Raw genomic sequence first — 25,722 nt, 5'->3', positions numbered from 1 at the left:
CCTTGGTCTCCTCCCCAGTATCTAGCTCCTCTCAAAGCCCCCGAGTCCGTGTTCCTGTGACCTGTGGGAATCCTCCCCTTATAGTCACCCTCCACCACTACCGTGTGAGCTTGGCCACAGTGAAGGTTAGTCATTGTCTGACAGTGTTCCTTCTCCGAGTTTTCCCATTTTACTGATCCACTTACATCCCCACAGTCGTGTGCTGGAGCGCTGGCCTCCTCCTGGCTTCTCACTGACTTTCCCAGCCTGACTACGTCCACCTTTCTCTGCCACCCATCCTCTGGCTGCCTGCCGTCTAGGTCGCCTTACACATCCTCCACGAGCCTGCCCTGCTCTAATCTGCCCCCACCCTGGCCCCTTCCTTCCTAACATGCTGTCCCCATCTTCACCCCTCGTTCTCTCCCACAGGGTGTCCTCACCTCCCCCTGCCGGCCGGCCGCTGTCCCAGGTTCTCACCCCTCACAGTGTAGCTCCAAACTGACCTCCCTGTGTCTCGCCTCACTCCATCCCGGCAATGCACCACTGTTCTCTTAAAATATCTTGTGTTTGCTGGCTCCTGAGCCTGCGTGGGGCACTCACTCAGTCTGAAAGGCGACCCCGTTGCTTTCCTGAGTTCCATTAGCCTCGTGGTAACTTGCAGGTGGTTTAGTCACCTCACCCCACATTACTGTTCCACACTTTGTTTAGTAGGGTTCCTTTGTAGTGGTGATTGTTTTAAATGATTTTAATTCATTTTATATGTGTGTGTGTGTGTGTGTGTGTGTGCATTCACAAAATATATGTATTTCAATATACATAGGATGTGAGTTTTTATCTAATTAATTAAAACACATTACTGATGAATGCGTTCTGTAAAAATGCTTTTGAACCACTTCTCATTTAAAAGTATGTACTATCTTACATAAATGCTGTGTTAGTTCCTATTTAAAACTCTCATCTGAATGATTAGGTTCTTCTCTATCATCTATTTGCAGAAATTTCCTGTGGTCACTAGGCAGTGAAGGGATAGGAATAGCTTCCCCGTGTTGTGCAGCTCAAGGAAGGTGTTGTTTTCTTCAAGTGTGTTTTTATGTGTCTCCCTTCATTTTCTCCAAATCTTAGCAAGTCCAAGGGGGCTTGGTTTCCTTTGCTACGACCACCAAAGGACGCAGCCTATGTGTCTGGGTGCCATTTTCCCTTTATACTGGTGACATCCGAGTTCCTCCAATCATAGAGTCCCACACATACTCTTCCTTTCAGAACGTCTGTGCAGGTGTTCGGGGTCAATTGCTTTTGGACATATTTACACATAATTTTGAGCTTGCATGATTTCTCTTAGACTTTTCAAAGACAGGTCTTATATTCTCTTTGTTCTTTATCATTTATAAGAAGAGAAATGGATACATATGAAAAAATGCAATTTATAAAACTAGTATATTAAATGAAATTATATAAATATTTTAATTTATGTAGAACATGATACATATTTATTTATGTAGATACATATTAATTTATGTAGAACATGATACATTTTTAACTATTTGAAATTCTCAGTAAAAGGCCTACTAAAAGATGTACCTCATTGAGAAAGAAAGTTATTCCAGAGGCATGAAGGGGGATTCCAGAACAAAAAATATATAAAATATATTTCTCAATTTAATTAATTTAAACCCACTTAAGGGGTTTAGTTAACTACTGACTGTAAGGAAACAATCACAATTATTTGTATATTTAAAATAAAGATGTGACTTAAAATTCTAGGCAATAAAAGGTAATATTATTGTTTAATAAGTGCATGTATAGATATAGTTATCATCTGATGGATGACAGAACATTTAGATTTAAAAGAAAAATTTGCTATGTAGTTAGATTTGTGAATTAAAATGTAAAAATAATATCAGACATAAACACAAAAGCAGTAGTCAGTAGCTTGTAATTCAGAAAAGGAAAAAAGTTTATATGAAAACATTGGCCATGAGACAGAACAGAGAAAAGTAAAAAGAAAAAGCATGGTGAGACATTATACTCATAAGAAGATAGTAGATATGGTATATAAGTCCATGTATATCAATATTGCAGATATACATATTTACCTGGAAAAGACGTCATCAGACTGGATTGTAAAATAACACATGTTTTTATCTCCCTGGCCTGGATTGTTTTTCCAGTCAATCTGCAAAGGGATAATGTAATTCACCTAGACAGAGGTCAGAGATTCTGGGAAGAGGATGAGGCTCCCCAGGTTAGTGCCCATGGTTTAAGCAGAGCGCCCTCTACGGGCCATCAGCGGAATAACGGGCTCACGGTCCAGCGGCGGTCGAGAGGCCGGGTGAAATGCTGACCTGGGTTAGGTGATCTAGGGTAGGCTCTCACCCCAAAGAAAAATCTTGGTACCCTAACTCTTGGTCGTTTCGCTTACAGTTTGCAGACGCCCACCATGCAGTCCAACCTGCGGGACGGAGAACGCAGTGTAGGCGCCCACCTTGGCAGCAGCGGTCAGCCCTGGAGGGCACAGTGCCCTGAGACAGGACTGGGCCAAGGGAGCCCAGGCACGTGCAGCCGGAAAGCCTGCATCAGAGCTGTGCTGCTGCCGAGGAAGTCAGGGTGCTGCTGGAAATCTCAGCGGGGAGAAGCAGAGAGAGAGCTAGAGAGGGGAACGGGAAAGGGGGGGACTGCGGGGGACTGCCAGCCTCCTTGTGCTTCCAGCTCGCTTTCCCAACCTTATTCCTCTGCCTGATTGTAAAAGTGCCGTGAGGTGCCCCCAGTCAGCCGTGACAGTTCAGTGGGCCTGATTTACCAGTGGGCTGCTTACTTTCTTTCCACACAAGGTGTCTTAGTTACTTCTCTGTGCTGTGACAAAATGTCTAACACTCAGAGTGAAAAGAGGAAAGGGTTATTCGGCTCAGGGTTTGCAAAGGCTGCAGTCCTTACTTGGCTGGCTTCAAGGCAGAGGGTGGCACAGGGGAGAAACAGCTCACAGCGGGCAGAGGGCAGCAGCTGTAAAGTAGGAAGGTGGCCAGGGAGAAGCGGCCACAGCAGGTGGCTGTGCCACCTCGGCCACCGGCCAGGCCCCCACTCACACCCAGGGCCGGGGCACCCAAACTCCACCGTGGCACCATCCATCCATCCCAGCCTCACACCCTTCATGCAGGAGCACACTCTCCAGGGCCAGCCACCTCTGCAAAGCCCCAGCTGTGACTGCACGAGACTTTGAGAGACTTCTGGGTACAAGTCATTAACAAATTGTGACAACTGTGTGGTGAATGCACAGGTTAAAAATTTATTGCAGTAAAAGGCACATTGCAACGAGTCTACTTCAGAATACTCCTCCTGCTTCAGGCAGAGTAACCCATCACTCTGAAAGCCGTCTCTCATGTCTTTATTTACCAGATGTGACCAGAAATACAGTGAGTGCTGGTGCCAAAGGCTGCCGACGTAGGGGCAGGCTTGTAAAAAACATCACCAGATCCAGGGGCTGGGCATTTAGCTCAGCAGCATAAACACCTGCCTTGCAAGTATGTGGTCCTGAGTTTGATCCCTGGTACTGATAAAAAAGAAAAAGACAAAAAAAAAAAAAAAATCAGCAGATCTGGTGCCCTATAACTTCTGGTTCTTCCCCAAAGTCACAATGACCGTGACGGGTGAACCTTTGCAATCAATTGAGGACATGGAGGCTGCCATGGCAGCTTGACTAAAGACATGGCAGGGGACTCCAGCAGTACTTCAGAAAGGGAAGCCTTAGAGGGTGGAGGAATGGAAACGTGTCTCTTACTGTAATAAATTTTTAAACATTTAAACATTCGCTGTGAATTTTAATCACACTTCCTACATCCTGCCGTTACTGAAATTTCAAGTCTCCCCTCCACATCTCTCCAGCCCCCTCCTGCTCCTCCTGGTACTCTTCAAGTCCTTTCAGTTTTCACTCTGCAAAGCCTCCCCAGGAAGGCTTCTGTGTGACCCAGGCAAACACACTAGGTGTCTATGATCTCTGCGTCTGTTACGCATCTCTAATGAAGCAAGTTCTGAGCTGAAACACCGCTCGCTCGTACTTGGTAAGATAGAGACCAGGGAGTCAAGGGGTGGGTAGTACCAACAGGTTATTTGATGGATCTGTCTCTACCTTGTTAATCTATTGTTTCAGTCTTACTGCAATCACGGAAATATTTTTTAACGGTAGCAAAGTTTTATTAAAGATAGGAAAAGAGACAGGCCCTGCAGAGCAAGTTTGTATCAGGTAAAAGCAGGAAAAGAAATACACCCTACAGCAAAAGGACGGCTGCCCTGCAGGGGAGAAGGCACACAGCGACAGAAGCTCAGTGCGGCTGTCATGTTGAACAGGTCACACTTAATTCCCCAGTCAGCTTTTTAGCGCCCTAATCTCCTGTCTCGTTTCTCCCTGAGACACACACGTATTCCCATAATGCCTTAGGAGAGAATGGAGCTTCCTACGTTCTATGACTGGTTCCAGCTGGAGGGGGCTACAGACCCTACCTACTGGGGAGTACACACCCTCAAAGTACTCCGGGGTGCTGTGGCTCGCTGGCAGGGTTGAAGAAGGAAATCTAACAGAAGACAACAAGAAAAAAGTGACTATTGAGTTGGGCGTGGTGGCTCACCCCGTAATCCCAGCACTCGGGAGGCTGAGGCAGGAGAATCATGGCGAGTTCAAGACCAGCCTGGGCTACAAAGTGAGCTCAGGCCAGCCTGAACTGCACAGTGAGATCCTGCCTCAAAAAGACAGAAAAACAAACAAACAAACCAGTAACTATTCAGCTGTCTGTTCGATGAGAGAAAGAAAGTAACTACTATTATGTTGCTGATGTAGAAGCCAAACAGGAGCAGGTCACCCTTCCATGCTTCTCCTGGAGGACACAGCCAGGCAAAGAGGGAGGTTAGGGAAACTGTCAGGAGCCTGAGAGCCACAGACAAGGTAACTGCCCACACAGTGGATCTAACCGGAAACAGGAGCCTCAGCACTACTGCCCTTCTAAGCCCTAGTGAATTAGGGTCATTAGTGACTCTACCTACCTGCACCCAGAGCAGTGCTGGAGTCCTGCATTCTGGAGCGGAACCTCAGGTCCCCTGAGGTTCTGAGAATTAGTTTTCTTTTTCATCCTGTGAAAATTCTACTGACAGTTGCATGTGTAGGATTTTTATAGCTTGTCACAACATCCCTTGAGGAAGGACCAGAAGGTTTCTCAGGAACTGGGAATAAGGCTGGGGTCTTGAAGGAATTCTTTTTGCCTCCCCATCAGTGTTTTAACTTTCAAAAGAGGTTTTGGACAAATCCCTTTGGGATCCCTTGCAATGCTGGACAACTTGCTTGGAGAGATGGGTCATCTCCGGGACATTAGCAGCATGCGTGATGCGGTGGGCTGTGTGTTATCACTGAAAGCTCTAAGACGCTCATCATCCGTGCCCCAGCAGTTGTAAAATTTCCTGTTTGTGCTTTATAGATGATTGCTTATTAGTTTCTTTCCAGATTCCTGCATATGTATGTAGCACCAGAAAGACATTTAGAGTCTATATAGATATATTTTTGTCTTTTCTGGGCAGAGTTCTTGGCCTACCTTTTAGATCAAGACATTCCCAAACAATTCCTCTTTTCTGATATGTAGGGCAAGAGGGGTTTTCTTAAATCAGGTATTTTATTATACCACGCAGCAGAATCTACCTGTTGGCTAATTAGGGCAGGGAGACCTGGTATAATATAATAGGTAAAATCCACTTTAGCTTTTTTCCAGAATTTGAGAATCCCCCTAAATTTTGCTAGTAAATCTATTCCTAGCAAGAGAGTAGGACCCTATGGAACGATTGGAAAGTCATGGTTAAACATGTGACCTTCAAAGCGACACATCAGAGCTGGAAAAGGATCTCTGACTAGGAGTCCCCTCAGTCCCAACTGTGCTAAAGGTCTAGAGGAGACTTTTCAGAGAAGGAAGTCAAAACAGAGTGAGGTCATTGAACTGGCTCACCCACGGGGGTGTCCTGTGTCACCAGGATTCCTCACAGGAGATGGTGACATGCATGGGCAGGAGCATTGTAGATTCTCTTGTTTCTTTAAAAAGCAAAACAAAACACCACTAGGGATTTTATAAGGAACTTCTTTGGATGTAGTAACGCCTGTTTGTATTTCTATAACAAAATATCTGAGAACAGGTAATTTATAAAGAAGAGAAATTCATTTTCTCCGTAGTGACACCTCAAAAGTCCAAGATCAAGGTATTGGCAGTTTTGATGTCTGGTAAGAGGTGCTTTTTGCTTTCAAGGTGACCCCTTGAATGAGTTCTGCAGAGAACATAAAGGAAGTGGCCTCGCATTGTTCTCAGTATCTTCCCGCAGGACGTTTTAGAAGGAATCTAATTCCGTCCATGAGGACTCGCCTTCTGATTTAACCATCTCTTAAAGGCTCCACCCTCAACACTGTCATTAAATTTCAACACATGAGTTTCAGGGGACACAAAACACACCACCATTTAAAAAGCATCAAGACTTAACGATCGATGGGCACAGCGTGTCTTTCCATTTACTGAAGTTTTCTTTTATATCTTTCAGTAGTGCTTTGCAGCTTTTTTGGGAAATCTCCCATGTTTTTTAACAAATTTGCTCTAAATATTTTTCCTTTTTAAAACTCTATTCTAAATGCAATATTTTCTTAATTTCCTTTTTACTTAATTAGTGTATAAATCCAACTGGTTTTTGTGTGTTGATTTTACACACTCACTTTGTTAAGACAGTTTTTGTGGAGACTAAGTTTTTTTGTTGCCTGATCTGACAACTGAGGAGAGTGAACATGTTCCCTGTCTGAGTTACTTTTTCTCATTGCTGATACGAAACACCTGACACCCAGTGTTAAAAGAGGAAAGGTTTATTTGGCTCACAGTTTGTAGAGACTTCAGTTCATAGTTGTCCTGCTCCAAAGGTAGGTGGCAGGGCAGAGGGGCAGCAGCAGAAATAAGTGACAAGAGACCAAAGACGGATCCACAGTCTTCCTGTCCATCATGTGTCACCCAGGTGGGCTGCCCTTAGCCATCCTGTCCATCATGTGTCACCCAGGCGGGCTGCCCTTAGCCACCCTCAAGGCTAGTATCACACTGTGAATCAGTGCTAGCATCACCTTCTTGACCCCAGCAGCACGAATGTAGATCCAGCTTCCAGAAAGTCCCACCTATGACTGCATGAGGCTTTGGGCAGACGTCTAGGTACAAGCTGTGACGTTTTCCTGCTCTTTTTTGATAGGCACACACTAAACTGACTTTTACCCAGAGCCCTGATACTTACTGCATCTACTATGTTCTTTATTTCAAATATTTAGTATTTTAATATTGTACTTGATTCTTTGTTAGAATTTCCTGTTTTGTGCACTAATATCTTCATTTATTACCTCAAGGTCTGTTTCTAACATTAACTCTAATTTATGGCTGATGTGTTCTAATAACTCTGCTTTGGATGGAACGTGTTGTAGGCTTAATTTGCTTGACTTTCTTTCCCACAGGAGACACATTCCACAAGTGTTTAGTTATTTTATCTTTGGAGATCATGTTACTCTGGGTGTATTAACTACTCTAACTGGAAAAAAATATTGCAGGGCTGTCTTAGGTACTTTCTTATTGCTGGGACAAATACTAAACACCCAAAATCAAAAGAGGAAAGTGTATTTTAGCTCACAGTGTGTAGAAGTTTCAGTCCATAGTTAACTGGCTGCAAGGCAGGGGGGCATGGCAGGGGGTGTGGCAGGGGCGTGGCAGGGGCGTGGCAGGGGCGTGGCAGAGGGGAGACAGGCCACACTAAGGCAGGCAGGAGGCAATGAGCCTTCTTCTCCCTCTTACCCCATCCAGACTGCAGCCCTACAGGGTGGTGCCACCCACACCCAAGTGTGGGCCGGCCCATCATTCACAACCAGAACTATGCTAGACTAATTAATGGGGTAATCCAGTTATCACGCCTTAATCCAGTATCACACACCTATGATCCAGCCACTCCCAAAACCCCAACTGACAGTGCATGAGGCTTAAGGGACATTTTAGACATAAACCATGACAACACCATCACATGGAATCCATCAAGTTACCACCACTAAACAGAAAGAAGCGCTGTAAAGGTCACCACTTCCCTGGGTTTTTCTTTAACAATCATTGTGTTTTAAGGATATGGAAAAAATAAATCAGTATGCTCAGAAAGCTGGTCTGTACCTTCTCCATCACTTCATCTCCCTCAAAAGGCTCCTGTGCGGCATTGCTGTTTACTTCCAACCATCAACAGGGCTCTCCACATTTGCCCCTGATTTCTGGGTAAAGAGGACGTTAATGCGTGCCTTGCACTCAGCAGAGAGGAAAGTTCAGATGTTAAATCTTTCATCCAGCTTCTCCTGTCACTGAAACCTCAGACTGCTTTCCTGTTACCAGCTGCATCCTCTCCCCCTATTTCAAAATAGCCACAGGCGCCATCCCTCTCCTCTCTCCGCTTGCTGGCTGCTGTGTCCTCTGCCATCCTGTCCTGCTATGCCTTTTTTGCCTTCAGACTGACCATGGACCAGACCCACTGAAACTGTAAGCCAAAATAAACTTCTTTGACTTTAAATTTTGTATTGGGGGGGGGGGTATTTTGTCCCAGTGATAGAAAAGCAACTCATACAGCGTGCATGTGATGAAATTGTTCATCTCATGACTCAAATGGGAGAAGAGGGTGTGGGGATGACTGGGGCCGGAGACCGATCACACGTGCAAGCGTAAACCAAGGCCAGTCCTTGAATGCAGGCACCCAAGGTGAGCCTGTGAAGAAGCTATCCCAGCTCTGAGAACCTGCAAAGACTGAGACAATCCGCGCAAACAGGCTGCTGGCAGAGGACTCTGATGTGACATCAGCCAGACAAGGGGACGGATAAATGGTCAGCGAGCAGTTCCTGTCTTCCCGTCAGGAGAGCGGCCCCCAGCTGAGCTGCGCTCTCCGTCTTCTGAGTCGTGCCTTTAGTTTTCATCCTTCACCATCCTCCACCCTGAGAATTTCTAGAGCTAAAACGTGTTTAATTATGGGGATCATTTACCGTGGAAGGGAAGTGTTTTGATTTGTGCATGGATTGGTCGCCTGCACAACCAGCCCAGCGGAGTGCAGTGCTGTGGGAGGGAGGGGCAGGGGTGCGGCGGAGAGGGCCCCACAGTCCAGCCCTAGGCAGATTTACCCTGGATGCCCCGCTGCCCCCATGCCCACCCGCCTGCCACCAGCCCACAGCCCCTTGCACCTCACACCCATCCTAGGGCCTCACGAGCCACAGAGGACGGTCAGGCCAGGAATGACAGTAGCCGTGGCTGCACAGGAGGCATCACCCTGGAAGGGGGCACAGCAAAGCCAGCCTGGAGATGGAGCCCGAAGTGCAGGTGCCAGATGGCACAGCCAAGGGGCAGCAGTTCTCTCCTCAGGCTGGTGAGCTGCTGCCACCATGCTGCCAGGGGGACTCAGCCACAGCCCCAAGGAGAGGGGACAGGAGCCACAGCCAGAAGCAGAAGTGGCTAGCAGTAGCCTCGGGTGCCCAAGTGCAGGATATGATTTTTCTTCTGCTCAAAAGACCGAATTACAGGCTGCTATGTGAGCCCTGCAAGATTATTTCTACCCTCCAATAACCGCGCTCTTCTCAAACAGCGCCCTCCTTTGTGGTGTCAAGCATCGCGTTGGAGCTGCCACTGTACACACAGGCCTGAGGGTCTTCCGCATTTGTCGCACACTTTCCAACTAGCTATTCGGTTGCACAATTTCCCCTGTTTTATCAGTCGCTTATGCTCCTTTTCCAGCAGCCAGGGCCTCTCGCTCAGGTTAAACGCTGCAGTGGACAGGCAGGTTGCCAGCTCGTTACTGTTTCCCGTCGGGCGCCATTCAGCAGGCTTCTGCCTCCGAGGCCACCTTCCTTCACAATGCTGCTACCTTGCACAACAGTCCCTTTTAACTTGGGAACAGGCGTGACAACTCGTTAAACAATGTCGCTCATGCAGCACACATCTTCCCTCCTCCCTATAAAGGGTTAACCCCGTCATCTCTCAGGTGGATGCTACTCACTCACGGTCCTGAGTTCGGCCCTTTATGTTGCACCCACATTTCAGTAGCTGCTTCCTGAGGATGCGTTTCTGCTGCTGCTCACAGTGGTGAAGCAGCTAAGCACGCCATTGGTCATTGCTTGGACGCCTGTCGTACCCCTGGCTGCCTGCAGGCACTTCAGACTGGCAGTGGCCCAGCTTATGGAAGTGCTGCCTTCCAAGCATTCTGCACAGCTTTCCATGTTTCCCTTTCCGTGGGAATGCCCAGCAATCCGCTAGGTTAAGGGATTGCTGAGCGTGCTCACCATATGCCCCACATTCAGCTACAAAAGCAAAAGGAGAACCCTCACAATGGACCCTCAAAACCATATACCATTAACTTTTAAGTCCTGCTGAGATAAAACCACAGCAATGGAAGGACAATTCAGTCACGTAAAGGCAAAGAAGCTACGAAGCGTCCTTCAGCAAGATCTTCATCCTGCACAATGGAGAGACCCATCCGAATGCTAATATGGGGCTCACGGTATGCTCGTGTCTTTCCAGAGAACACTGAACGGCCTGTCTGGGTGCCAGACCACGCTGAGCAGCTGGGTCATGGGCCCAGACCCAGAGGAGTTGATTCCACCTTTCTAAAAGTTGATGCTCAGTCCTGGGGCAGGGATGCCTCAGAGACTGCACCACGGCGACAGACAAGATGGGGCTGTACCTGACTGGGGACCAATTAAAGACACTGGCCCAGGGTGCCCAGGAGACGGTCACCAGAAACAGGAGTCAAAGGTCTGAGGAGGTGATAGAGCACCTGGAGATAACTGATCTGGAATCTATGCAAAAGAAAGGGACACAAAAGTTATCAGCACTCTTAAAATGAAATACAAAAATTATATTATTTATAGATAAAAGGTTTTCTTTCAAATTCTTCTTATAAGAGATCTCTGCCAACTGACCTACAAAAATTCCGACCAGTCTGTTTATGATTACAAACTTCTAAAATTGTAAAAGAGTTATTATAATTCCATTTGGCCAAAAATATATTTGAGTGCACCGTAATATTGTAAGTGGATTGTTTGGTGTTAGTTTTTGTTTGTCCTATCTGTGAACATCTGTTTCTTATTTGAGTTCAATAATTTTTTCTCTTTTTTTTTTTCTTTTGTACTTTCAGATCATCTGCTTAGAATTTAACTCGGGTTGTAGATTTAAAAATCATATTTCCACCTGGGTCGCCAAATGGTTTTCTCTAAGGTCATCAGAAATTTGTTAAAGGTAACTAAGTAGGAGCCCTTCGGCCTGAGGAATCATGGGCCAAGACTCCCTGCATGAATACAGAGTAGCTGCCTGGACATACCTGTCCAGTTCCTTTTCATCAGTAGGAAGCCCCAGTGATCTCCAGAGCCTTCCGGGAAACAGCCCGGAAGTATTACTTAAAATGCATATTGCGGCATGTTTACATTGGTCACTGTCAAAAGATTAAATTTTCGAGACAATAAGGTTTTGATTTGAAGGTGCTCTGATACAAAGCTTTCGTTTGGCTTTGACCATCGGTCATTATCTGCCTTGTGGTGTGTTAAGTGTACACCTGTTCAGCCTCCAGCTGCGCAGTCCTTCCAAGATGTGAAACACAAATTTTTATGGCGAGAGACTCCTTTCAGGTTCGGGCCTCTGCCTTTAACAAAAGCTTAGGTGTGTGCATCTGTTAAAGGCCACCAAGTTAGGTGAGAGCCTCTGATGTGCTCGATAGGGACAACTGAGTCAGGGCTATTTCAGGACACAGTGGGCATCCAGGTGGGTGTGAAGCTGTCGTGATTGTCATGTTACATTATGAATGGCTCTTGATTTCAAGTTTTCTGTGCAAAACTATCCAACTGTTGTCTGTTAAAATTTCAGAGATTTGACTACTGGAACATCCACGGTTGGTGGGAATTTCAGCGTGTGATATTCAGGTAAAGTTATAACACTGAGCTCACCGCTCCCGTTACAAGGCAGTGGCGCAGTGAGTTCATTTACCGTCTCTCCTGAGGTTTATAAATCAAGAACTAAAAACATATGGGCCGAGAGAACAGCCAATTTTTTGGCTCTGGCCCTCTGTGATCACTGAGCACCCGTGAGTGCCCTGTCTTCTGACCAAGTAGGTGAGAGACCACAGAAGGAAGTGATCCTGATGTACAGTGTGCCTCAGGACTCATGAGGGGGGCAGCTAAGCGACCAAACCTGCACCGATGAGGGGCCCATGCCCACACTCAGGGCAGCCCAGCCCTGCGGGATGAGCAGTGCCCCTCCCCAGCCCCGACCCCAGGGCACCACCAACCTCCCCTTCCCAGCTAGCGCTACATTTGCTTCTGCACGGCACGGGGGCAGCACAGGACAGGACTAGCCAACCAAGCTGATCCCCATGAGATCAGTACCTGAGGAGAGAAACATAATCAGACCCCATGACTGTGGCATTAGGTCTGACAGCTGCTGGAATCCTACACAGCAACCTCCGTCCTGCAGAGGTCAGAGGGCTAACCGTGTTCCCCAGCCACGAAGGACACACCTTGGCCTGGACGGTAACCACAAGCTGGAGGGAACAGACGAGGGGTGCCTCTGGTGCTGGGGCACCTCTAAAACCCACATCCCTAAAGCTAGGCGTAGAGAATCCTGGCAGGCTGGATCCCAGGACTGCAGATCCTGGAGGGAACCATTCACTAAGTAACAAGAAGTTTGGTTTTGCTTTTTAAAATTTTTCTACTTAGGATTATTTTTATCTTTGTTTTATGAGGTTTTGGCGGGTTGGTGTTTTTTCCTCCATTTTTCCTCTTTTAGCTTTTTAAAAAGTCTTTTATCTTTTTTTCTTTCAACTTTGTTGTCTTCTAATACCGATTTTATTCCTGTTTTTGCTATTTATTTATTTTTTCTCTTTGAAACAGGGTCTCACTCTGCAGTTCAGCCTGGCCTGGAATTCACTTTGCAGCCAGGCTGGCCTCTGAGACCCGGGTGTCAGCCTCCCGGGTGCGGGGACTACAAGCCTGGGCCACCACGGCCGGGCGGTTGTGCGTGCGCATCTTCCCGTGAGGGTGTCTGTCACTAAGAATCCCTTTCACTCCTCAGCAGATGCCCTGTCTGGCTTTTCTCTCCTCCTCCCCGTCCACCCCGTCAAGCACTCCTGTCCTGCTGCCCACTGTGCAGCTGAGTGCCCAGGGTTGCCCATAACACACGCTGGGACCTGCACTGCTTCACGGTTCCCTGTTTTAACATCCACGCGGGCCTGGCTTCTTCACCTTTGGTCTCTGTTACCCCTTTCTGGGTTACTTACACATAAAAAGATCTGATTAAGCAATGAAGTTGATTATATGTGGTAAGGAAAAATGAGAGGGAAAGGCTTCGCTTTGTTTCTTTCCTTCTTACTCAGATTCCAAGAAATAAAATTTTAAAAATGTTTTCCTGGAACAAAAATTCCTTCTATCGGCCAATATCCCTTCCAGGGTTTCCTTAAGCCTCCCGAAGCCAAATGACAGTTCTGGTACACAGGGTCCGGCGGAGCAGAGGGAGCTGGCTCAAGAAATGGGTTTTGGCTTGATGTTTGTATGACTCCTCGATCGCCATGTCCTTTGGGTCACCCGCAATAACCTCGCGTGTGGAGCTCGCCAGCCTGGCCGTCCCTCTGCCACATCCCCTCCCCAGGAGCATTGTACCTCTCAGCCCGTTCTAGGGCTCCTGATAAGCTTTCCCCTCCATTTCTGCCTTCTTTTCCTACCGTTAAAGCATATACTCTGGGCTGGGGGGTTAGCTCAGTGGCACAGTTCCTGTCTGGCAAGGGGTCCTGTCTGTGAGGTCCTAAGTTTTGATTCCCAATCCAAAAAAACAAAAATAAACAAACAACAACAAAATACATATTCTCTCTAGCCCTCAGTCCTAGCCACTGCAGAAAGAGGAGGTCACGCTCTATGGGGCGCTTTAAATATAGGGTCCTCATTTGTCACCACAGCATCCCCACGTGGTTGGTATCACTATCCCTGTCTAATGACTGGGGAAATAAGAACCACAGAAATTAAGACAGAAGTGAATTTTAAGCAAAATATAAGGTCAAATTCCATTTGGTAGGAGAAAGGAAAGCCCAGTATTGCGGTCACAGCAACAGTAGCAAGGCCAGTAAAGCTCTAGCATGAAACAGAAAAGAGGGGAGATTAAAAAAAAACAACTTTGTCTCCTTTTTAAAGACTCTTGCACATTCAGTCTATTTATGCTGCAGAGGTGCGTATCTGTCCACGCATGAGTACCGCATTTCTGTCCATTCATCCGTGATGGACGTGTAGGCTATTTCCAAGATGAAGCTGTCATGCACTGAGCTGCTGTAAGCATGGGTAGGGATTTTTATCACTGTGATAAGACATCTTTAACTCTTGGGAAAGATACTTAGAACGGGAAGAGCTGGGCCAAATGGGATTTTTAGTTTCTGTGTTTTGAGGAATCTTCATACTGACTTCATTATGGTTGTACCAGTTGACATTCCCCAGCAACACAGGAGGGTTCCTTTCTCCCAGCAGCCCTGCCTGAACTCGTTATCATGACTTGATAACGCAGAGTGACTTTTTTTTATACTTGAGGTCTTTCCATGAGCCATGATCTCCAACTAATCACTGGAAAAACATTGAACAAATTCCAACCATTGGATGTTCCACAAAATATTTAACAAGCGTTTCTCAAAACTATCATTAAAAATTAGAAAATCTGAGAATTTGACACAGAAAATGGAAGCCAAAAAATAATGAGAAATAAATGTCACATTGTGTCCTGGATGAGATTCTGAGATACAAAAACAAGCAATTACTTAAATTCTAGTTAACGATAATGTACTCGCATGTGTTGAGTAATTTCAGCAAGAGTACCATTGTAATACAAAATGTTACTACTGGGAGGCAGAGGGTACAGGCCAGATGGTGCCTTTGTGAACTCTCTTAATTTCTTTGTAACTCTTCTGTAAATCAACTTTAAAATAAGTTTATTTTAAAATTTTACTCTACTACATTATTTTGCACAATACAGCTAAGATGAAGTGTAAAATCTAAATATTTTCTCCTTATATTTAAACAATAAAATATGTAAAGCACTCTTATATTTCAATTCAAACTATAAAATAAATATTTCGAAACCCAAGCTAGCTGAAATACATGATTGTATGGATGGATAAATGTCAAGAGTAGATGAATCTGTGCACAGAAAAATCTCAGGTAATTCTTGTATCTATTTCGCCCTCCAGGAAGTAGGTCTTCACCCCAATGTTTGTCTTTGAAAGCTCTTACAATATTCCTTTGCACTTAGGAATTTTAAATTTGCTATAACTTCAGATGTGGCTGACGACATAACTATTTGCTCCTTGTGTTGGAACCCTAGAATTTTGACCGTAATGTGTTATGGAGAGGTTGTTTTCTTTTTTCTTTTTTGGTACCGGGGATGGAACTCACGACCTCATGCTTGCCAGGCAGGTGCTTATGCCACTGAGCAAAATCCCCGGCCCTGAGAGGTTGTTTTCTGAGCATAACTATTTAGAGTTCTATATGCTTTATTTATGTGTGCATTATAATCTTTCCCCATATTTGGAAAATACTCTGCTATTATTTCAGTAAACAGGTATTTTATGCCATTTGTGCTATTTTCTAATTTTTCACTAATTCTCATTTTTAGAGTAGTCTTCTTTGTGTCACCTGGAAGCTATTGGGTCCATTTTAATGTTTTGGGAGAAGGGGTCTGGTTGTGTTAAAGTATTTCTCATTAATCCAATAATGTCCTGTCTTCAAGGCCAGATGCTCTGAACTCACCTTGGTCACTTCCGCTGCCATTACATTTGACAGACAGAACTTTTAATTTCCTGAATTTCTATTTGGAGCTTCTTAAGGAGTCTAATTCTTTTCTGCAATAGTCGTGTTATTTTTTTCTCTCGCTGCTGAGACAAAATACCTGCCACTGAGGGTTAAAGCAGGAGAGGTTTATTTAGTCATAGTTTATAGAGGCTTCAGTCCATAATCAGCTGGCTCCAAGCCCAGAGGAGCCTTGGAGAGGCTGAGGAGCATGAATGGCAGAGGAGCCACCATTCACAGGGGCAGAAGACAGCAAAAGTGACCAGAGGAGCAGACAGGGTTCTTTCTGTCCCTTCTACTGTATGCAGAGTAGCTGCCCTGGGGCAGGTGTAGCACTGAGGTTGGCTGGAGCTCTGGTCCTTACCTTGAGGGTTGTAATGGTTGATACATTGTGTCAACTTGAGAAGTCTACAAATTAACCAACTCAGCAGGGCTGCAGCCCAGTGTATGAAGACATGTCCTTACCACACTAGGAGGCTGTGCACTGTGTGAACTTGAAAGGTTTAAAAGTTTAATTAAATGACTTAGCAGGGGGCAGGGTCCTCACTTTGTAAACATCCCGAGGCTGTGCAAGAGGAGGGCACAGATGGTGTGAGTGCTACCCCTACCCAGGGCATTGGCCCCTGGCCCCGGCGCAGACCCTCAGCCTGCTGGCCACAGACCCTTCATCCCGCTGGTGCAGACTCTCCAGCTTCCACCACTGACTTTTGGGCCTTCCCAGGGCAGATCCTTGGTACAGACTCATATGAGATGCTGTCATGGGCTCCAGGCCTCCAGCTGGACTCACAGAGGACCTTACTATGGGCTCTAGGTCTTCAGCTGGAAACGTGCAGGACATTACTGTGAGATTCAGGCCTTCAGCTGGACTCTGGGGGTCTCTGGTGTGTGGACAAATCTCTTGCCCTCTTTTGCATTTGACCCTTTGAATGAATGTTATAGAATAATCCTATAAATGATGTCCTGTATTCATTGTTTCCCTTGGAAACCTGAGTACAATTACTAGTCATGCATGTTTTGTTTTGTTTAGCTCTTCTCAATTTTTATTAGTGTCTTCTGTAGACTCTGAGATCATTTGTTTTTTGGCCAGATATCTTGTTAAGTATATCTCCTATGAGTCTTCCAAATGCCTTATTGAACCGTTTTGTTATCTCCCCTGATATCTTTTCAAATAATTTGGGTGTGTTCCCAAAAGGTTTCCTTCTTTGTAATGCTGCATAGATGAGCACTGGGGGACTTGGGACTTTTGGGGGGTATTTTCCTGTCTTCTCATGTTTCTGTGTGTGTGTGTGTTGAGGTTTTCAGGTTGATGGTAGTTGAAGGCTTTATTTCTAGGACGGAGATAGTATGGAGATCTCTTTAATGTCTACTTTTTAGTGATTTCCTCTGGGTGTGGTTAATTACTGGTCTTCCACTCTGTCTTAAGATAAAACTACCTCAGTTTACTTGAGATGGGAGGTTGCAGAGTTCCAGGAACAGGGCACAGTATTGGTAATAACCTAAGGTAACCCAGATATTGATACCCTAAGCCAATCAATTAATACCAATAGCTCTGCCACCTTAGCTACAGTAATAATAACATCTAATGCAAACTAAATATTGACAAACGCAAAGGACAAATGAAGTCCCACCCTTAACCATGGAACAGAGACCTGTAATTACAGCATGAATTCTAAGATAAACCAAGTATCTACTCGGTAGAAAAACTTCATCTTTGCTAACAATAGAAGAATATTCAACAACAAAAAAGCAAACTATCTAGAGATTGTACTATGCTACTAGAATTTGAAAAGTTAATCAGTGTAGATACAGTGAGCTCTGGGGTGAGCGGGTGGCTCTCAGATGGTCACACTGTTTTCCACCTTGCTAGGTTGAAGGTACTCATAGGGCAGGTCCAGGCATGCGTTCCGGACCTCAATGTCTTTGTCCATGGTAGCCAGCTCCTCCTGGAACTGCTTCAGCACAGCGTGGGGCTCGAGCCCTGAGAAATATTCCTCCTTATGCTTCCCCAGGGGTACCTGGTGTGGGGCAAGATGGCTCAGTCCTTTGGGCTCCTCACCAAGAATGCTCCAAGCAGCAACCCCCACCCCCACCCTACCACCTCCATGACCTAGGTGCCTGCTTCTAACCATGACAGGTTGGCGTCTCCCCAGGAACTTGATGATCGTCTTCTGTGTACGGGCTTGGTAGAGATTAGGCAGTGATTTCAGTATGTCCTTTTCTGTCACATCCTTGGAGGTAGGTGGGGGTTTCCTCATGGTGCAAGGGCCATTAGGGATCCAGGAGTACCAGTCCAGCTGCGGGTAGGACAGCCACGCAGAAGCCAAAGTTATAGCTCAGACGTTCGGACACCTCCCTCCCATCTTCTGCATCCCCGCAGCCAGAGGGAACATGGGTTACCTGGCCGAGGTGGGTGGACGCATGCTGACCAGTACATGTGAAGATGCACATGGTAACAAAGTCACAGAGCTGAGCCCGGGACTCTAAGTGGAGGGGAAACCTGGGTGACATGGGCAGAGTGAGGAACCTGAGACCAGGGCTGGAGACAGGTCTACAGCAGGAGTCAGCTGGGTGTACACGAAAGAACTGGACGTCGCCCTGACCTCTAGATGCTACCGTTCACAGAGAGTGCACGGAAATGTAAATGCACCTGGAGTGGACCCGGGAGCTCTAGGGGAGGAGCAGGAACAAGAAAGGGAAAATGACTAAAATCATAATGCGATTCCAGAAAAGGCTCACACTGCCTGAGAAGGGCGCACGCTGTCTGCGAAGATGTGTAAGGAGAGCGGCTGGAGAGATCAGGAGCGGCTGTTAGGATTCCTGAAAGCTCAGGAGAATCAAAAGTGTCTCACGCTGTGGGAAAGGTGGGTTGTTGGCAGCGGGCTGAGACAAGGTAAGGGGGTAAGGGCGGGCGGCACAGACGCCTTACCCTCGGTCCTGGGCCCCCTGCAGTCCAACCTCGGTGATTTCTCTGCACCACGCCTGCAGCTCGGGGTCCTGCTTCACAGCTGTATCACTCTTGTAGAAAAGCCCGACCATCCCAGTCACGTACCTGTTCCCGAGGGAAGGAGGAGATGGGTCTCAGGCAGCCAGCACAGGACCTGCAGTGTCCGCAGCGTGTCCCTCTCTGACCCCCTCTCACCGACTGATGATCCCCCACAGCCTGAGGGCATCTTGGCCATAGAGAGAAGACTTGACATCTGAGAGCCCTCGGTCAGCCAGGTCATCAGGAGGACAGAAGGAACGGTAAGTCAAGTGAGCTGAGGCCCTCTGGAGAATGTCCACATGGCCCCCACTCCCTGTGCTCACCACCTGAGAACAGAGTAGGGTTGGCCACACCAGGTGAGAACCAGGCCGTTATTCAGTCGCAGGGCGGATCACAGGAGGCCTCTGGTGGAAGCAGCAGAACTTGGGGGCAGACGGGATGCAGGAAACCACCACTGAAATTCTTCTAACATTGAACCCTCCTCCCTTTCATGCAGCCCTTCCATACCAGATCAAAAATTCCAAATTTAGAGACAAGGCTACTCCGGGCCAAGGCGTTGATCTCCATGGTGTACTGGAAGTGGGGGATCAGGAGCTGATGGTGAGGGAAAAAGGGGGAGCACAAATGAGATTTCCCAGAATCCAAAATGGGAAGAGAAATGAAAGGGCTGGTCATTTGAAGAAGCAGGAAAAGGGAGAGGCTGTCGTGGTGAGAGGTAAAACCTGGGAGAGAGTTAGAAAAATATTTCTTGGATCTTCCAAGATCAAAGTTTTAGGAGTTCACTGATTTCTCATCATCTTCCTCAGAATTGTAGGAATTCCTGGTTCACACCACAAAATCCAGCAGGCTCCAGCATGAGCCCATCTCCTTTTGAATTCCTAGTGCTCCACCCACCCCTCACATCATGCGAACATGCCCAGCACTGACACCGGCGGAAGGAATCTGCCTGGCCCCGCCCTCTCCAGCAGGCTCTTGGTCTCTCAATTCCTCTTTTCAAAAGCCCCTGCCGCCACCTGTCCAGGGCACAGACTGTCCAGTCCACACCAAGCAGGCTTCCACACTGACAAGGCCAGATCCAGTACCTGCCGCGCACGTCTGTGGCCCCCGAGCCAGATAGCTCTGTCTGCTCTTGAAACACTCTTCTCCTGGCTGCCATGAACCATGTTGTTTGTTTAATCACAGTTGGTGTCTTTTTTCTTGTGCCTTTCTCACGCCACTTTCTCTGCTCAATTTGTAAAGGCCGGGACACCCTAGAATTACACCCCGGGCCATATGTTCTGCTGTTTACTAACCTTGGGAAATTTTATTTAGTGCAGTGGTTTTAGACACTTCTGTTCCCAGTAGCTCTAATCAGTCCTGACCTCTTCTAGGAATTCCAGGCCCCTCTATGCAGTGGCTCTTCTGACATTTCCAAATGGATTTCTGTAAGTACTAGGCACTCCCCACGGCCAAACGGGGCTCTTGTTTCCTTTCCCCACCAAGTCATAGAATTTTCCCTCTCATCTTCTCCTGCTTCCCTTTCCTCCTCCCCAACATTCCAACACCCCCACCCCCACCCCCACCCCCACCACCCCCAGCCCTGTACCTCAGCCTCACCTTACATCACCATTACCCATACCCCTGTCACCCCTCACCTCTGCTACCCCTTACCTAACAACTTCCTCGGGCAAAATTCCAGCTCCTAGGCAGCATAGGCACCTGCCCAGCAAGTGTGAGGTCATGAGTTCCATCCCCGGTACCAAAAACAAAAACAAACAAAAAAACCCCATCTCCTTTGTAAAACCTGTTCTCTTTCCTCAACTCATAGCAAATAGCACACTGTTGCGTGTGGACATGCCTCTGTGTGTGTGTGTGTGTGTGTGTGTGTGTGTGCACGCGCGCACATATCAACTAAGACTGTGGCCAACCTAACCTGGTGGCTACCTTGTTAGAACCTGGGTGCTGAGCCTGGCAGTGTGAGGGGAGGGTAGTTAGATGCAGAATGACAGAGATTCACAAGTACCTTGTAGATAGGATGTAGGCTGGGCAAGCTCCTCTTTGTGGCCACGGAAATCACCTCAGCCACCAGGTGTCCCCTTAGCAGATGCGACTGTAACTGGTGCAGCTGGAAATCGGAGCTACGGACCCATATCTTGGCCAGGAGCCAGGCCATGGGGGGATCTGAAGGCAGGAAGAGCGGAGGCGGAGGCTGTCCCCATCGCGGTGGCTGGAGCTAGCAGGAGAGAGCGCGGCAGCTGAAGGCCTGTGTCTTAGTCCCCAGAGGAGATCAGTACACATGATTTAGCTCAGCAGCAAAAACACCTGCCTTGTAAGCACAAGGTTGTGAGTTTGATCCCCCAACCCACAGGAAAGCAAACAGGGCCCTTTTACCTGGATGACCATGGGCAACAGTCTCCCGTCTGGCTGTAGCTTCAGCATGACCAAAGGGGCTGCCACAAATTGCTGCTTGAAAATGATGATGTTTGGCGTAATCCCATCCAGCAGGGAAAAATCAGCTTCAAACAGAGAGCCTGCCTGTAGGGACCCGAGCAGGCACAGAGGTTTGGGGGTCACTTCTGGATCTCTCAAGGTGAACCCTTCCTCAGCCTCTGCAGCTCACTTTAAACACCAATTGTTTGCCCCAGAACCAAAGCTCTGAATGTGGGATTTAATATTCCATATTTTCCCCCTGACTTCACACATCGTTTCCTTCATCCTCTCCTCCCACACGGAGAGGTCTAGCCCGCCAAGGCTTCTTTCAGTCTCCTTGCTGTTCCCCTCCAGGCGGAAGCTTGCATTTTGTTTTGTTTTGTCTTTTTCTTTTTTATCGGTACCAGGGATCGAACTCACAACCGCCTGCTTGCAAGGCAGGCGCTTATGCTGCTGAGCTAAATCCCCAGCCCCTTGGCAGCTTACATTTTTAAAGCTGAGACTGAGATACATTTCAGAAGACATGAAGGTGGGTGAGAAGGAGAGGTGGGAAAGGAGATTCAGGAAAGACTGTTCCGATCAGCTCTCAGCAGGGGTGATCTTGTGCCCCGCCTAACATCTGACAGTGTCTGGAGACCATCTGGGATCACAGCTGGGAGACGCAGCTGGTACCTGGCAAGTAAACCCAGGGGCCAGTAGTAAGATCCTGTAACTCAGAACAGTGCCCTACTACAAAGAACGATCTGGTGCCCAAATGGAGGCCTTCAGTGCAGGTAAACGAGAATGCAGGTGACGGTGGTGTACATGGAGCAGACAGAGGAGGAGGAGACGGAGGAGGAGGAGGAGGAGGAGGGGGAGGAGGAGGGGGAGGGGGGGAGGAGGGGGGAGAGCCGGTGCCAGCGAGGGCGGTGGTGCACCGAGGAAGCCGGCACCTGAAGCTCCTTCTCCAGCTGTGTGCGCAAGTCTTCCATCCCTGGAGGCAGCAGCAGCCGGGCTGGAAGGCTCCTAGAGCGCCTCAAAAGCATGGGGTTTGCTCCATTGAGGAACTGGTACCCAAAGAAGGCGTCGTCCTTCCAGCAATCACAGACCCGCTCTGAGGACAGCAGGGAACCGCGCGTGTGAGCTCTGAGCTCCGTCCGCCCGCTGCCCGACGGCTGCTGCGCTCCCGGCCGGCCTCTCGGATCCCTCGGGTGGAACTGTGCAGGGGAGTGTAGGGAGGGCGCGGTGACTGACCAGCCAGGAGAGTCCGTTCACGAGGGAGCACTTGCTTGAAATCCTCCAGGCTTTTTACACAAACTACAAGGTCCAATGGTCCCTTAATAGTCAAATCCATCAGCCTGTACACACACACAAAAAAAATAAAACTTAAAATTTAAAAATGCGCGCGAAGATCGAGAAAGATTCTACCTTGAAGCCTAAGAACCAAGTGTCCGACCTCGATGTGGCTCTCACCCTTTTGTCAGAGAAAAGGTGAAGTCCATGTTCTTATCCTCCAGGAACCTCTCGTCCCTCGGGAGGTCCTCCCGCGTCTGCCCCGCGATCGGCAGGATTAATCCGTCCTTCCACGAGCCCCACCTGGAGGAAGAACACGGAGCGCAAAGTGAGCGGGCAGCGGGTCTGGGATCCGGTAGGGGGCCCGCGGCGGTCTGCGACTCACCGGTACGCCCTCCTTCTGTCCTCCACCTCCTGCTCCCGCTGGCTCTTAAACAGGCCCTGGGGGTCGTCACTCACCGTCCGGGCTGCGGGGCGGGGACACGGGCTCGCGCCTGCCCTCCCGGACTCTCCCCAGCCCCACCCTGTAACTTCTGTCTCCCCCTCGTTCCCATTTACTGTCCAGCACAGCCCCCCCCCCCCCGCCGCTGCTGCCTCCAGCCGCACCCGCGTGCCCCAGCGCCCACCAGTGCCCTCCGGCAGGCAGACGATCCCGTTGCCCTGCACCCAGCGGTAGCAGGGAAAGAAGGCCTTGTCCGCGCTCCCGGGGCCCTGAACCGCGACCCACTTGCAGAACCAGTCGATGTCTTGCAGGAGTTTCTGTTTGCGCAGCTTCACCATCAGGAGGCGCCCCAAGTGTAGAGGGACCTCGAATTCCGTCTTACTTTCCTGAGCGACAGATCGCAGCTCAGAGCGGGCAGCCGGCTCCGGGGGCCCCCGGGGGAGCCTGGCCCCGCGTGCCCCCCGCGCCCGGGACAGTCGGGGCCAGTGAGCGCTCACAGCCTCAGCGTCCTCGGTCGCAGGGCGCCCTCTGCGCCCCCCTGCGGCCCCCTGCCCCCCCCCCGCCCCGGGTCCCCGCCGCACTGACTCTGCCTGGCCGCGGCGGCAGCAGCCACCCGAGGGGCGCCTCCCCGTGCTCGCCCACCAGCCACAGCCGCACGTGGTTGAGTGAGCCCGCGCAGAGCGAGTGCCCCGTGGCCACGCAGACCGTGTACTTGCCCATCTTGCCGGGACCTAGCCGGGGACCCGGGAAGTCGCCACTTATAAGGCCGAGACCCGCCCCGGGCCACGGCTCCCTCCGCTGCTCCCGCCTCTGCGCCCGCCCGGGGCGCCTCCCCAGCAGCCTCCGGGTGCCACCGCCGCACCCAGCCCGGAGCTGCGCACACGACGCTGGACAGCCATCGCCAGGGTCACCCCGCCCTTTTGGTGGGAAGCAGTGAATGAGACGGCGGCAGGTAAACTGCTCGGTCTGCCCAGCCGTGGGCCGCGCTCCCTTCCCCAACACGGTGACCAGGAAGAAAAAGAAATGGTAAACCCCCGGGGATTTTCCAGGCCCGGCTCTGTGAGGTACCCAGGGGCCTTCCAACAAATCCCCATTTGTTGCTCAAGTCAGCGCCCAGAGGGTTTCTACAGCGCTCAGCTCTGCTGCATGCAGCCCCCCCCCCGCCCCCCATCCCATCAGGAGTCACAGGAATTGAGGCCAGAAGGTAAAGAACCAAGCAGTGACAATCTAGAGAGTTGAAGTATAAATATGAATTTGGCATCCTTTTTTAATCGTGTTTTGCTTGATAGTTTATTGGCCTGAGCTCGCGGGTTTTCGATCATTTTTATTTAGTAGCGTTGTCTTATTGCAGGTTGCTTCTTCCCCTCATTCCCAGAGCTGCGCCCGTCCGAGGCGCTCCTTGCCCGGGTCCTGGCCGAGCTCCACTTCCTTTCCGATCTGAAGCCTCTGAGTAAAGGAGAAGGCTGCCCTGCTCCCATTCTCTGTCTCTCTGTCTCTCTGTCTCTCTGTCTCTCTGTCTCTCTGTCTCTCTGTCTCTCTGTCTCTCTGTCTCTCTGTCTCTCTGTCTCTCTGTCTGGCTCTCTCTCTCTCTGTCTCTCTCTCCTTCTTGCGTTTAGTTTTTAACTGATCCATAAGAGCATAAAAGTTGTACACATCATGTGGGCCCTGGTAACGCGTGTACATGGTGTAATTTCTAAATCAGGTTTAACGTATTTATGTTCTCAAAGACTCATCCTTATTGTGGTAAAAATTTTCATGATCCTTTCCCTCTGCTTCTTGAAGTTAGAAGTCCAGTGCACGATCTGTAGTCCCGGTACTGTGCCTTTCTCCTCCCCACTGACCGACCGCTCCTCAGACCTTCTCCCAGCCTGTCCTTCCCGAGCTCCAGCAAGCCCCGGTCCACCTCTGCTTGCCAGAGAACACCTTCTGAAGATTGCAAGTGTCTGTGGGATCACACAATGCTTGTCCTCCTCACCTGGCTTATTTCACCTGACATAATGTCTTCCACATGCATCCATGTTGTCACAGATGACGGAATTTCAGTATTTTTAGGACTGCAGGTTATCCTACTCCACACACGTACTGCATTTCTTTATCCATTCATCAGTTGATGGACAAACTTTTTCCATTTCTTGGCTATTTGAATGGCGCGTTAATCACTGTGGACCCTGAAATTGTGCTGAATTCATGCAGTGGTCATAGTGGTTTTGGGATTTTCTTAATATAAGATCGTCTCATTGCAGTGACAATTTGATTCTCCCCAGTGTGGATGTTCCTTATTTCCTTCTGTCGCTCCATTGCTCTGGCTGGGACATCCATCAGTATGTTGAATGAAAGTGCCTATCTTGGGTAGGTGTCTGTGATAGCTATTTCTTAGTATATTTCATCTGCTTAAAACAAGTTAGTACATGTTTGTAGTACACAGTGATCACAGTCATGTGGAGAGTTCATACATGTATGTAACACATCTTGAGCTTTTAAATTCTCCTTCTCTTCCTTTAACTCCTCCTTCAGCCCTCTCTTGGTCGCCTTCAAAAATCCACTGCCCTCCTTTCTATTATCTGCTTTTTATTTTGCTCTTTTTTTTATTTGGTATTTATTTATTTATGTGGGTACTGGGGATTGAACTCACGGCCTCACACTTGCCAGGTAGGTGCTTATGCTGCTGAGCTAAATTCCCGGCCCTATTTTGCTCTTTAAATTATCTTTTGAGCTCATGTAAGGGAAACTGTGTAACCTAGTGGGTCTAATTCCTTGTAACCTCATGGTCTCCAGGAACCT

General features: G+C 48.5%; 1 protein-coding gene and 1 long non-coding RNA gene across 4 annotated transcripts; one reads left to right on the top strand and one right to left on the bottom strand.

The window, feature by feature from the left end:
- Positions 1–7,762: 7,762 nt before the first annotated feature.
- Positions 7,763–20,839, top strand: LOC111755726 (uncharacterized). Of its 2 annotated transcripts, XR_002790295.2 has the most exons (5): positions 7,763–11,264; positions 11,886–11,941; positions 18,561–18,696; positions 18,858–19,078; positions 20,189–20,839. It is a non-coding gene; the product is annotated as an uncharacterized LOC111755726 (long non-coding RNA). The 2 variants fall into 2 exon arrangements; XR_010045143.1 differs by lacking the exons at positions 7,763–11,264; positions 11,886–11,941 and having other exon boundaries at positions 18,126–18,696.
- Positions 17,254–23,928, bottom strand: Alox15 (arachidonate 15-lipoxygenase). 2 transcript variants are annotated; one of them, XM_003466277.4, is made up of 14 exons: positions 23,527–23,925; positions 23,126–23,327; positions 22,885–22,966; positions 22,680–22,802; positions 22,461–22,564; positions 22,160–22,320; positions 21,189–21,332; positions 20,821–21,030; positions 19,326–19,412; positions 18,975–19,144; positions 18,762–18,884; positions 18,233–18,332; positions 17,962–18,129; positions 17,254–17,850 (listed from the first exon to the last, which is right to left on the bottom strand). In XM_003466277.4, the coding sequence occupies exons 1-14, from the start codon at positions 23,659–23,661 to the stop codon at positions 17,671–17,673; spliced, it is 1,989 nt and encodes a 662-aa protein (XP_003466325.2). In that variant the 5' UTR covers positions 23,662–23,925; the 3' UTR covers positions 17,254–17,670. The 2 variants fall into 2 exon arrangements, with proteins under 2 accessions (XP_003466325.2, XP_063098040.1); XM_063241970.1 differs by having other exon boundaries at positions 22,885–23,327; positions 23,527–23,928.
- Between the last annotated feature and the right edge of the window lie 1,794 nt (positions 23,929–25,722).

The sequence above is a fragment of the Cavia porcellus genome, unplaced genomic scaffold (genome assembly GCF_034190915.1).
Source record: "Cavia porcellus strain 051 isolate PalLab524CR breed Dunkin Hartley unplaced genomic scaffold, mCavPor4.1 scaffold_32, whole genome shotgun sequence".
Lineage (NCBI taxonomy): Eukaryota > Metazoa > Chordata > Mammalia > Rodentia > Caviidae > Cavia > Cavia porcellus.
Note: the sequence above shows the minus strand (reverse complement) of the source record. Positions and strands in the feature narration are given on the sequence as shown.